Source organism: Megascapheus bottae, chromosome 27 (genome assembly GCF_031878675.1).
Source record: "Megascapheus bottae isolate mThoBot1 chromosome 27, mThoBot2.hap1, whole genome shotgun sequence".
Lineage (NCBI taxonomy): Eukaryota > Metazoa > Chordata > Mammalia > Rodentia > Geomyidae > Megascapheus > Megascapheus bottae.
This window is the reverse complement of record NC_143535.1, coordinates 11,001,332-11,013,457: the sequence shown is the minus strand read 5'-3', so window position 1 is coordinate 11,013,457 and position 12,126 is coordinate 11,001,332. Positions and strand designations below refer to the sequence as shown.

The 12,126-nt window shown below is 36.8% G+C and overlaps 1 protein-coding gene across 3 annotated transcripts in view; it reads left to right on the top strand.

Annotated features, from left to right (window-relative positions):
- The window catches only part of Ddx10 (DEAD-box helicase 10), a 171,975-nt gene that overhangs the window by 20,940 nt on the left and 138,909 nt on the right, over positions 1-12,126 (top strand). For all 3 annotated transcript variants that reach the window (XM_090319567.1, XM_090319566.1, XM_090319565.1), the window contains exons 10-13: positions 1,553-1,654; positions 3,274-3,361; positions 4,635-4,723; positions 5,942-6,440. In XM_090319567.1, the coding sequence (XP_090175693.1) occupies positions 1,553-1,654; positions 3,274-3,361; positions 4,635-4,723; positions 5,942-6,440 (778 nt within the window). The remainder of the gene's footprint in view (positions 1-1,552; positions 1,655-3,273; positions 3,362-4,634; positions 4,724-5,941; positions 6,441-12,126) is intronic.

Below are 12,126 nucleotides of genomic sequence, written 5' to 3'. Positions count from 1 at the left end.
AAGGTTGTTAGTTCCTAAGCCACTTTCTCCCTCTTTCCCAACTATTCCTGTCTGGGCCACACAGAATACCAGAAATAGAAAAACTTACTTTGATAGCAGGAATCTGTTTACACAGACAGTGTTTTTGGTAAAAGCATTGCTTAGTAGTCAATGTTAATGTATCTTCTCCTATTTGATTCTTATGGTGTTCCTGGTGAGGCTGTAATGTCTGTCACCTTATTACTTTATATCCTACAACTTCGGCTTTCTTGCATGACTTAGTTGCATACTGCTAAGGTAGACTGTTTTAAATTCATATTTATTTGTAGTAAAAGAAGGTGAACAACTTTGAGTCATATAATTTGGCATTCATAATGAGGAAGGTATTTGTTACCAGATTTTTCATCTATAAAACGTAATTAAGACTAATTATATATTTAATTTTATGCTCTTCCTTTTGTTTACTAGAAAAGCAAATAATCAGAAAGGCAAAGTATTCACTGGGCTTTTAAAATGTTGCCTTTTCCCCATAAGAAACTGAATTCCCTACCCATGATCTGTGCCCCTAAAATATTAGAGTAATTGGTAATTCTTTAGGTATCAGATGTCATTTCCTCAGGGCAGTTTGTGATCCTAGACTATTACAGTTCTTTCTTGTTCTTACTGCTTCCTGAGGTCTTCTGTATTATTATTTTTATTTATTAATTTAAAAAACCTCACTATTTCATTGCCTGGCATATATTGGCCCTTTTATAAAAAAAATTATATAAAAGTTAATGAATTAACTAGAAGAAAACTTAACATTCTGACATGTTTTATTTAATGTTGCATACATGACTATTTGCTTCTTTCTTTTAGACTGAGATTTAAAAATTGTAGGTTGAGCTTTTAAGTTACCTTGAAAAGTAAAAATTACCCTTCAGTCTTCAAAATAAAATGCAATGCCATCTCTCAGTAAACTGTTAAAGGCAGTTTTCCTCTCCATCATCAGTGATAAAATTTTACTTGCAGACTGTTACTGAACCTCTGAAGAAGCATCCACTGTTCTCCAAAAAAGTCTCCAATGTACTTTTGAAATAATTTTTCCTGCTGTCCATTTTTGTATATTGGTTTGGAACACTTAGCTTTTTCCATCTTTTTTTTTTCCCCTTTTTTCATATTACCTTTTAGATACCTGCCTGAAATTCCATCTGCGGTGTCATCCATTTTCCCCCAATCTGGTCATTCCTCAGTAGTCTCTTTTCACTGTTGAGTTGGTGGCATTTACTGCCCATGCTGTCTTTCGGTACCAACTTAACATTGTTTGGACATTCTCCTGAAAATCTTACTTGGGTGCTTGTCCTCCCTAGTTAACTTGAGTTGTAGATCACTGAAAATGAGAATTTTCTTCCTTGGTTTATGGCCTTAAAGTGACTAAGAACTATACTATATGGAAAAAAAAAATTGGTAGAGTGTGGTCACATTGGTAGTTTTCTGTTGTCACAGAAGATTAATGAACTAAATTGCATGTTATGTACCTATTATGCTGTTAGAAATATAAACTGCATATTGTGTTGATTTTTTTTTTCGTTAGGTACAAGGAGGGTGGTGAGGCATTATTAATTCTGCTTCCTTCAGAAGAGCAAGGGATGGTGCAGCAGCTTCTCCAGAAGAAAGTACCTGTGAAGGAAATCAAGTATGAGCCAATAGTGTTTATGGTCTTGTTACTCCTGACAATAAGGCATGAAGCTGGGGTGCAGTGGATCATACCTATAATCCTAGCTACTCAGGAGGCTGAGATCTGAGGATCGAGGTTCAAAGCCAGCTCGGGCACTAAAGTCCATGAGACTCTTAGCTCCAGTGAACCTGTAAAAAATGGGAAGTGGCACTGTGCCCAGGCCCAGAGTTTGAGCCCCATTACCAACAACAAAAAAAAGGCATAAAATCATTTTGCCCTTTGTTGCCTTTGATGTTTCCTACCTTCCTTACAATACATTTAGCTTTCTGGTTTATGATTTTGAAGGGGAAAAAAGATTTTTTTTTTCTGCCTCTAGGACATTTAAGTTTGTGGCAAGATGGAGAGAAAGTACAGAGAGTTCTCCTATGTTCCCTGCTTTCACATACATAGCCTCTCCCAGTGTTGGTATCCCTCTACAGATGGGTGTCTTTATTACAGTTTATGACCCTCTGTGATGCTTCAGTGTCACTGACATCCATTGTGTATGGGTTTCTCTTGTATGTTGAGAGGTTTGTACAGATGTGTAATGACATGTGTCTCCTGTTATAGGATGATATTGTCAATGCCCTAAAAACTCACATATGTGTCCTACATCATCTTCTTTCCACTAACCCCTAGCAACCACTGATTTTTTTTTTTATTGCTTTCTTTCTTTTTTTTTTTTCTGACTGCACAGTGTACACTTTCCAGTTTGGCTTCTTTCACTTAGTAATAATATGCATGTAAAGTTTCTCCATGTCTTTTCATGTCTTAATTGCACATTTCTTTTAGTGCTGAGTAATGTTCCATTGTCTGGATGCAACAGTTTGATTATCTATTCACCTACTGTAAGACACCTTCTCCCACCCCAGCACTGAGATTTGAACTCAAGGTCTTGTGCTTGTTTTACAGGCATTCTATTGCTGAGCCATGCCTTCAGCCTTTTTTTGTAGTGGTTATTTTTTGAGATATGGGTCTCATTTCCTACCAGGCCCTATACTTGGACTGGATTATAAGCCCCTTATTTTATACTTTCTGCTGCATCTGGGATGACAGATGCATGTCATCACACCCAGCTTCTTTTGTTGAGATCAATTTGTGTAGCCTTTTCTGCCCAGACTGTCTTATAACCATGATCCTCCTGATTTCAGCATCCTGTGTAGTTGCATGGCCCTGTCCCCAGCTTTGGGTGGAGAAGGGCTCCTGCAAACTTTGTAAGAGAGAAAATGAAGTTGGTAACACCTGCCATTAACAAAAAAATGGCATTAGACTTTATTTTTTCCCCTATTTCATTGTTCTGTCTCCTGTGGGAGGCTGCATTTAAACTTTATATAAGTTTAAGAAGAAATCAGTACTGATTGAACATTAATCTGCATGTCCTTTTGCATAAGGTGTATTCAGAGAAATCACCAGCCCTGCCCTTCCTTTTCTCCTGTATTACTCATAATATGTAGGAATCAGATATATGTATTGTGTGATATTGATTCCCTAAAGAATGTTAGACATTTAAAAATATACTGAAAGAAACAGGAAAAGGCGGTGTGCTACTTATAATTTTTAAAATTGAGTTTAACTGTTCCTTTTTGTTGTTAAAAAAGAATCAATCCAGAAAAGCTTGTAGATGTCCAGAAAAAATTGGAATCCTTTCTAGCTCAAGATCAAGATTTGAAAGAAAGAGCTCAAAGGGTAAGTTATATTTAAATTGGATACTTTCATTTTGGAATGTGATACATGATAAATTTTATCTTTTTTTGCTTCTTTATTTTATGCTTCAAATATTCAAGCAGTGTAGTTTTAAAAATTGTATCTTAGAAGCTTTGAGAATAGTACATGCATTACAAAACATGCCTGAATTTTATGATATTGTGACTTAATTGATAATCAGAAGGTCATTCCATTATTACTCATGAAATAGATACCAGAAGAATGTTGGCTTATACATAATAGCACCTGAGGCTTTCAGAACAAAGATTCCAGAATATCACACTGAAATAAATGATGTGATTTAGTGGGTGTCACACATGATTTAGCAGAATGGCTGTGTTGCCAGCAGCAACAAGGTATCTAGTTTTACAGACGTGATTTCCTACCTTTGATTACAATCTGGAGAGAACACAATGATAAACAACGAGAATGAGTTCTTGTGGATAGATGTAGGGTAGAAAATATCTCTGACTTGGTGTTATTCATTGTTTGTCATGCCTAAGAAGTGAGAGAAAATGGCTTAGAGGTTACTTGATAGAAGGGATTAATGTAATGCTAGAAGAAAAGGCTAAGTTAAAGGGAAAGGAAAGAAATATTTTTCAAGTGATATTTTGTTACTTGTTTGTTATAAACTAACAAAAGATCAGGACTATACTTACAGTGAAATAAATAAATATAATTTTGTTTTGTTTAAACAAAAATGGAAGAAAAGAATTCCAAGTTGGTGATAAATGATTTTGATAAAATAGAAAAGCTACAGGAACCTTTTTTTGGTCACAATTTAGCTTCACCTAACATTTTGCTGGAAAAAAAAAAAGAACTATCAGAAGAAGTAGTAGTATTGTCTGTGAGTTTTCTCATTCTCATAGCATTGCACATTCCAGGTATGAATACTACCTTTTTAATAGCAAAAGAGAAGGTCATTTAGAGAAATAAGAAACTTGCTCAGCTAATAAGATATTTCAGTGTAAGTCTTCTGTATTATTATAATGTCTATATTTTCCTGTTATACTTTATTGCAATTAAACTTTTACAATCATGTTCTGTTGGGCTGGCTTAATGAAGCCAAATGCAAATAAAGTCTTTTCTAATATTCCAGTTGTAAAAGGTAGCTTTTCTTTTCGGGTATGTGATAAACAGGGATAAGCTGACCTATCTTATTTTTTCTCCCCCACTCCTATTGACCTCACTCCTTTGATTAGTTTTCTGTTTTGCTCAATTGCATTTTCCATATCTGTTACCATTTACTTTACAGTGTTTTGTCTCCTACATACGTTCCGTATATCTTATGAAGGATAAAAACGTATTTGATGTAAGCAAGTTACCTGTTCCTGAATATGCATTGTAAGTATTCATAACATACTGTAGTAATAAATCATCCAAGTCAGGGAAATTTGTTTTCAGCCTGATTCTCAGAATTCTTGGTTATACTACTTTACCTTAAAGATCTACAGAGAAAAAGATGAAATCAATTCTGTAGAAAATAGTTCTTGTCAGGAAAAGGTTCATTATTTGTATCCTCTGTTTATTCTTTCTAATGTGATTTTCTTTTCTTTCTGCTTTAAAATAATTTTACTGAAAAACCAACCAAATACAGAATTTTATATAACTTTTAAGTTAATTCTCAAAAGTTCAATTAATTTTCACAAAGTGAATATATCTGTAAATAGCATGAACATAGAGGATCAGGAAATCACCAGAGATGTAGCAGCTTCCTCTTTCCCTCCTCTTCCTTCCCTTCTTCCCTCCTTCTCTCTTTCTCTCCTTCCCTCATTCTGCCTTCCCAGTTATAATATTTTACTCTTCACATTTTACAAAGAGCAGTCACTCTTCTGCTTTCTAATATCATGGATTATTTTCACTATAACACCTTCGCTCCGGTTTCTTCATCATTCTAGTGGCCTTAGAGTTTATTAATGTAGAGGTCTTTTGCCCCCTTGGTTAGGTTTATTCCCATATATTTTATTATTATTTCTTTATTTTGGGGCCATAAAGAACAGGATCATTTTCTTGATTTCATTCTCATTATTTGCACTATTAGTATATATAAAGGCTACTGAATTTTGTATGCTGTTTTTAAATTCTGTTTTTGGTAGAGTCTTTAAGGCCTTTTAAGTATAGGATCATATTATGTGTAAATAGGGATAAGTTGACTACTTCCTTTTTTGTTTGTATTCCTTTTTCCTTCTTTTTCTTGTATAATTTTGCTTTGGCACTGGTGGTTCATGCTTGTAATCCTAGCTACTTAGGAGAATCACGGTTCAAAACCAGCTCAGGCACCAAAGTCCAAAAGACTCATCTTCAATTAACCACCTAAAAACAAAGTGGATGGAGCTGTGACTCAAGTGGTAGAGTACTACCCTTGAGCTGAAGAGCTCAGGGACAGTGCCCAGGCTCTTGAGTTCAAGCCCTAAGACTGACCAAAAAAAAAAAAAAAGGCTTTGATAATCTCTATCCTTGAGAAATGATTCCATTATGTCGTAAACATACATACCATTAGTGCAATGAGATAATTCTTTTTTTTTTTTTCCCTTTCTTTTTTTTCTTCCCCTATCTTTTAAGATCTCTTGGTCTTGCTGTGGCACCTCGGGTAAGATTTCTTCAGAAAATTCAGAACAAGCCCACCCAAGAGTCAGTAAGGAGCCAAGGTAGTGATGTCACCGAACCCAGAGCTCCGTCCCTCACCACTGATGAAGTAGAAGAATTTAGAGCCTATTTCAGTGAGAAAATGTCCATCCTTCAGAAAGGTGGAAAAAGTCTAGGAGGATCAGAGTGCAGAGTGGCTAGTGACAGTGATGATGAAGAAGAGGAAGAAGAAGATGAAGAGGAGGAGGAGGAAGAAGAGGATGATGTCCAAATGAAAGAGAAATTAAGAAAAACAAGAGAATCTCAGACTGAATCTGTTCCCAGTACTGATAAGGTAAAGAAGGTCAAGGAAGTTCCTGTGCAGTTCCTGAGTGGCAGAGATGAAGAGGAAGAAGATGAACCTGATGCTGATTTCCTTACTGTGAAGCGGCGTGATGTATTTGGGTTGGATCTTAAAGAGAATAAAGGACTATCGGTAAGTTTATTCTCAGTAGAGTCTTTTTTTAATGCTTTTTTTTTTTTTTTGTCAGTCCTGGGGCTTGAACTCTGGGCTTGGCTTCTGTCTCTGAGCTCTTCAGCTTGAGGCTATCACTCTATGTAAATATATTTCTCTCTCCCGTCCTTTACTTTCTTTCGTATGTGTGTCCTTTATATTTTTGATTATCTTTGAAAGATTTGAGAGAAAAATGCAGCCCGACTCATTCTTTATGCAATATTTTGAAAAATATCATGACTCTTAACAGAAATACTACATTTTGAACCATGAAACTTTAGAAAAGTTAATACTAATAATGATTTTTCATTCACTCTGTATATTGCTGAGGCATTCTCTCTCTGTCTCTCTCTGTCTCTCTGTCTCTCTCTGTGTCTCTGTCTCTGTCTCTCTGTCTCTCTGTCTCTCTCTCTCTCTCTCTCTCTCTCTCTCTCTCTCTCTCTCTCATCTCACTTTCTCTCTCTGCCAATCCCAGGCTTGAACTCAGGGCCTTGCTGCTATCCTTGATCATTTTTGCTCAAGCTTACTGCTCTATCCCTTGAACCACAGCTCCTTTTCCAGGTTTTTGAGTAGTTAATTCCAGACTGGTTTCACACTACGATCTTCAAAGCTCAGCCCTCTAGGTAGCTAGGATTACAGGTATGAACAACCGGGTGTCTGATGACATGTTATTTTTTTTTCTCTGTTGTAGAGTGTGTGTGGGAGGGTGTGTGTGTGTGTGTGTGTGTGTGTGTGTGTGTGTGTGTGTGTTTGTTTCTCCTGCATCTTCCTTCCTTTATGATAATTGGTTTCTTTCATGGTGGCTCTCAAGGTATTTTCAAACATTAAAATCATGGTCTCTGGCTTTAAATGTTCTTGGCTTTTTTGCCAGTCTTGTGGCTTGATCTCAGGGCTCTTTTGCTCAAAGCTCGTGTTCTACTACTTTGAGTCCCAGCTCAGGTTTTCTAATAGTTAATTGGAGATAAGAGTCTCACAGACTTTCTTGCACAGGCTGGCTTTGAAACATAATCCTTACATCTCAGCCTCCTGAGTAGCTAGGATTATAGGCATGAGCCACCGGTGTTTGGCTTAAACATTTTTTAAGTCTTTGTACTCTCAATATAATATCCTTGCTTTCTGCTTTACTTGCTGGGTTCCAAGTTTCCTGGAAGTGGTATTTCATTGGGATGTCTGTGTTCATCTCTTTGTGTTTGGGGTCTGGAACAGTGTCTGACATCAGGTGCACAATTTGCCAGTGTTTCAAAGAGAAAAATTTAGTTAAAATTTTTTGTTTGCTGTGACTTACATAGAACTCAATTGTAAAGTTTGTTCTGGGGAAATCTGTATCTGGAAGCTGTGGATTTATAGTGATTTAAAAGGTAATGTTGAACTTTGAATAAACATGAGCATGAATAACTTAGTACATGATGGACCCGTAATGCTTCATCGTTGTAATTTAGGCAGTAAATAGTAGCTGTGAATTAGACAATCTGATTAGAAAAATTCTGTTTACTAAATTTATATCATACTATTATAGTATCTATTAAATATCTACACTGTTTTTGACTGTAATAATTTTGACATGTATTTTTGTATTGGAATATATTGGAGTAGTTGATATGAGTCTGTAATGTTGGTGAAGGAATTTTTTGTTTCTTCCTGTGTACTGCCGACTATTATATAGAAATAATAGAGTTGAAATAGCTGACTCTTCAGCTGACATAGAAATAAACTATTTTTTTGCTGCCTCATCTTATTTTTTCAGCGTAACTGTTACTTGCCTTTGAATTTTTTTTTTTTTGTGGGTTGTGAGGCTCGAACTCTGGGCCTGGGCTCTGTTCCTGAGCTCTTCAGCTCAAGGCTACCGCCCTACCCCTTGAGCCACATCGCCACTTCCTGCCTTTGAATTTTTTTTCATATATTTTTTATTGTAATTAATAGAAGAGTTACATTATATTCACCAGATAGAAGGTGCATTACTTCACAAATATTGATACCCTTTTCTCATGTCTTGCTCCCCATCTCCCTCCCCGCACCCCACCCCTCATCTTGTTTGCCCCCCTTCCCTATCCTATTTCAAATAATCAAATAAGCATATATGCAGTATATCAAATAACAAGGTAAAATAGTGTAACAATATGAGATAACAAAGGGACAGCAAAAGAGATGAGAGATAACATAGTACATTAAGGACAACAGTCACTCATTATATGGCTTTTGTTTCTATATCCTGGAGGTCCTTTCATTTAGCATCATACTATGTGGCCTTATGTTTCTACTGCCTTTGAATTTTTAAGTTTGTTGTGTGGATTTCTTTAGATAGTTGGCTCGTGGGACTCCCTGGTTCTCTCTTTTTGTCAGAGAAAGCTAGGCAGCGTTCCTATTGTCTCGGCGCCATCTTCCTTCCAGGTGCCTTTGAATTTTTAAATCAATACTTGTATTTATGTTAAGGCATTTTTGATTTCTTACCATCTTCTGATGGTATGTGGTTTTGAATCTGATTCATTATCTCCACTCAGTCAGCTTTTCGCTTTATCCTTTGCTGCTGCATATTATATTTTTATTGTTGCTTTATAACTATCATTTACTAAAAACTATGTTTTTCTTTATTACCTATTTTTAAGTATAGATTTGATAAAGATCCAACCAAATAAACTATATACAGAATAGGAAATACTGCTACCATTTCTACACATAAATGAGTGTGTTCCTGTGGGAGACAGACACTGCTGCTTTGTTCAAGAATTTGTCTTGATCTTGTTTTAGAATTACCTTTATAGACACCATACTAGACACATAGAGAATTGATTTCATTACTGACAGTCTATCCTCTTTATCTTGATTGTCTTTTCCTTTTTTCTTTGTCTCCCTGGAAAAGGTAGAAAATTTGTTGAAGTAAATTGAAGCTTAGAGCCAGTGGAACACATTAAATTGTAGATTGCTTAATCATACAACTAATACCATAGGAATATTAGCTGACATTTAGCCATACACTAAATATTTTCCCTGGGAGTTCTGTTTTTTGTTTTTTTTAGATGGAATTTTACTACGTTGATTAGGCTGGGCTCAAACTTCTTGGCTCAAATGAATTTCCTGGCTTAGCACATGCTACCACACCTAGTCAAAGTCTCAGGTTTTCCTACAGTAAGATGCTGGTAATTAAACTTAGAGGAATAGTCTTTTTTTTTTTTTGCCAGTCCTGGGCTTGGGCTCAAGGCTTGAGCACTGTCCTTGGACTTTCTCAAGGCTAGAACTCTACCACTTGAGGCTCAGCACCACTTCCGGCTTTTTGCTATGTATGTGGGGTATCAAGGACTCGAACCCGGGTCTTCATGTATGGGCAAGCACTCTACCACTAGGCCAAACTCCCGGCCCCCAAGAATAGTCTTTAAAGGAACCTGTCTAAGGACCTACTGGGTGAGTTGCTCTTAAACCTGTCTGTTATGTCAAGTCCTACTTTCTTTTCTGTCTTTCTAGTCATTCTCATTTGTGTGTAGTTTGCTTTTTGATTACTGAAGAATGTTGGTGTGATAGAAAGCACTGTAAATAGTTTTAGGCTGTGCATGTGTGTCGTTAGACTATAAACTTGAGTATTTTGGTGTCTTTAGATTTAGGCTCAATGTAGAGGGCCAGGTGCAGTTGATGCCCTCTAGAAAGCTGCCCCATCACAGACCTTTCTGTTGGAACAGGAACAGTGCAATAAAGAGCACCAGATTCCTTGAGTAGTGGAGGAGCCGTGAGTGATGAGGCCACGAGGAGAGGGCACAGCTTGGGTGAACAGCCATGAGACAGTACGAGAAGGTTGGTGAACCTGCTACCGAGGAGGGAAAACTTGTTTTGGTTAGTTTTACTGACGGTTGTGTTCAGTTGGCCTCCAGCAAATCTGTGTTTGAGAACAGGTTTAATATATAACTAAAAGAACTAAAATTTGGGGGCCAGGAGTTTGGCCTAGTGGTTAAAGTGCTTGCCTAGCATGCATGAAGACCCGGGTTCGATTCCTCGGTACCACATACATAGAAAAAAGCCGGAAGTGGTGCTGAGGCTCAACTGGTAGAGCTCTAGCCTTGAGAAAGTCCAAGGACAGTGCTCAGGCCCTGAGCTCAAGCCCAGGACTGGCAAAAAAAAAAAAAAAAAAAAAAAAGAACTAAAATTTGGTTTAGAATATTCATTTTCTATCATAGGTTTCTGGTGAGAACATTGACAATGCAGGGAAGTAAGTGGGAAGATGTTATTTCTGTTATTTTTGTATTTATGTATTCCCTGTGGCATCTTCCACCTTCCCTCTTTCATGAGGATTAAATGCTTTTCGCATGGAATCATTTTGTGAACTTCTTTCATGGCATTTGTTGATATGTTTCATCTTTAATATCGAAGCAAACCCAAAACAAAATCGTTTTTCCTTGGTGCTTTATGATTTGAATTATATGATTTTAATTTGGTTAACTAATTTTTTTTTTGTTTTGGGTTTCTTTTAAATTAAATCCCAGGAGTGTTTTGTCATGGACAACGCAAGTTTCTCTTGTGTTGAGCAGGTAACAGATTATCAGTTTCTGGTGTCTCTCTCCTACCCCTAGAAGGCTGTGGCTGTTTTTTTGTTTCTTTCCTTCTTTTAGCCTTGCCTGCTGGCTGTTAGACTAGAGGTGACAGACGGTCTTGATATACTGTTGGGCAAAGAGTCTGCTGTATTTTATTTGGCATAACAAATAACTAAAAACAGAATGCTATTTTGTTACAGTTCTAATAAGCCAACCTGGTGGCAATTCTTATTGTGCATGGATTAAGCTTTAGAAGTAAGTTTATTGATAAACTTGGGACTGTAAATGGCTCAGGGATATAGGAAGACATTCCTAGAAGTTAGATATGAATGGATATAAATACTGCAACTTTGCTTAAAGCACATGACAAAACTTTTATTTCAGATAATTTTATTGTAATTAATAGAAGGGTTACATTATATTCACCAGATAGGAGGTGAATTACTTCATAAACATTTATACCCCTTCTCATGTATTGGTCCCCATTTCCCCCACCTCATCCTATCCCTCATCTTGTTTCACCCCTTCCCTATCCTATTTTAAATAACTAGATAAACATATATACAGTATATCAGGTAGCAAGGTAAAATGCTGTAACAATATGAGGTAACCCAGGGACAGCAAAAGAGATGAGAGGTAACATAGTACATTAAGGATAACCATCACTCATTTTGTTTCTATGTCCTGGAGGTCCTTTCATTTAGCATCATACTATATGGCCTTATGTATCTAGGTTTTGCTCTATTGTAAATCTCTGCTAGGAGAGTCCAAGGTTTCTACTGATTATGACAAATGAGGGAAACCATTCAGCCTGTGTTTCTTTGGGTCTGGCTTACTTCACTTAATACGATTTTTTCTGTCTTTCGATTTCCTTACAAATGGGGTGATGTCGTTCTTTCTGATGGCAGCATAGAATTCCATTGTGTATAAATACCACATCTTGTTGATCCACTCATCAACTGAGGGGCATCTGGGTTGGTTCCATGTCTTCGCTATGATAAATAGTGCTGCAGTGAACATGGTTGTCCTAGTGGATTTAGTATGTCCTTGTTTCTGGACAATTGGGTAAATGCCAAGTAGTGGAGTTGCTGAGTCATAGGGGAGCTCTATGTTTAGTCTTTTGAGGAACTGCTTTCCATAGTGGTTGAACGAGT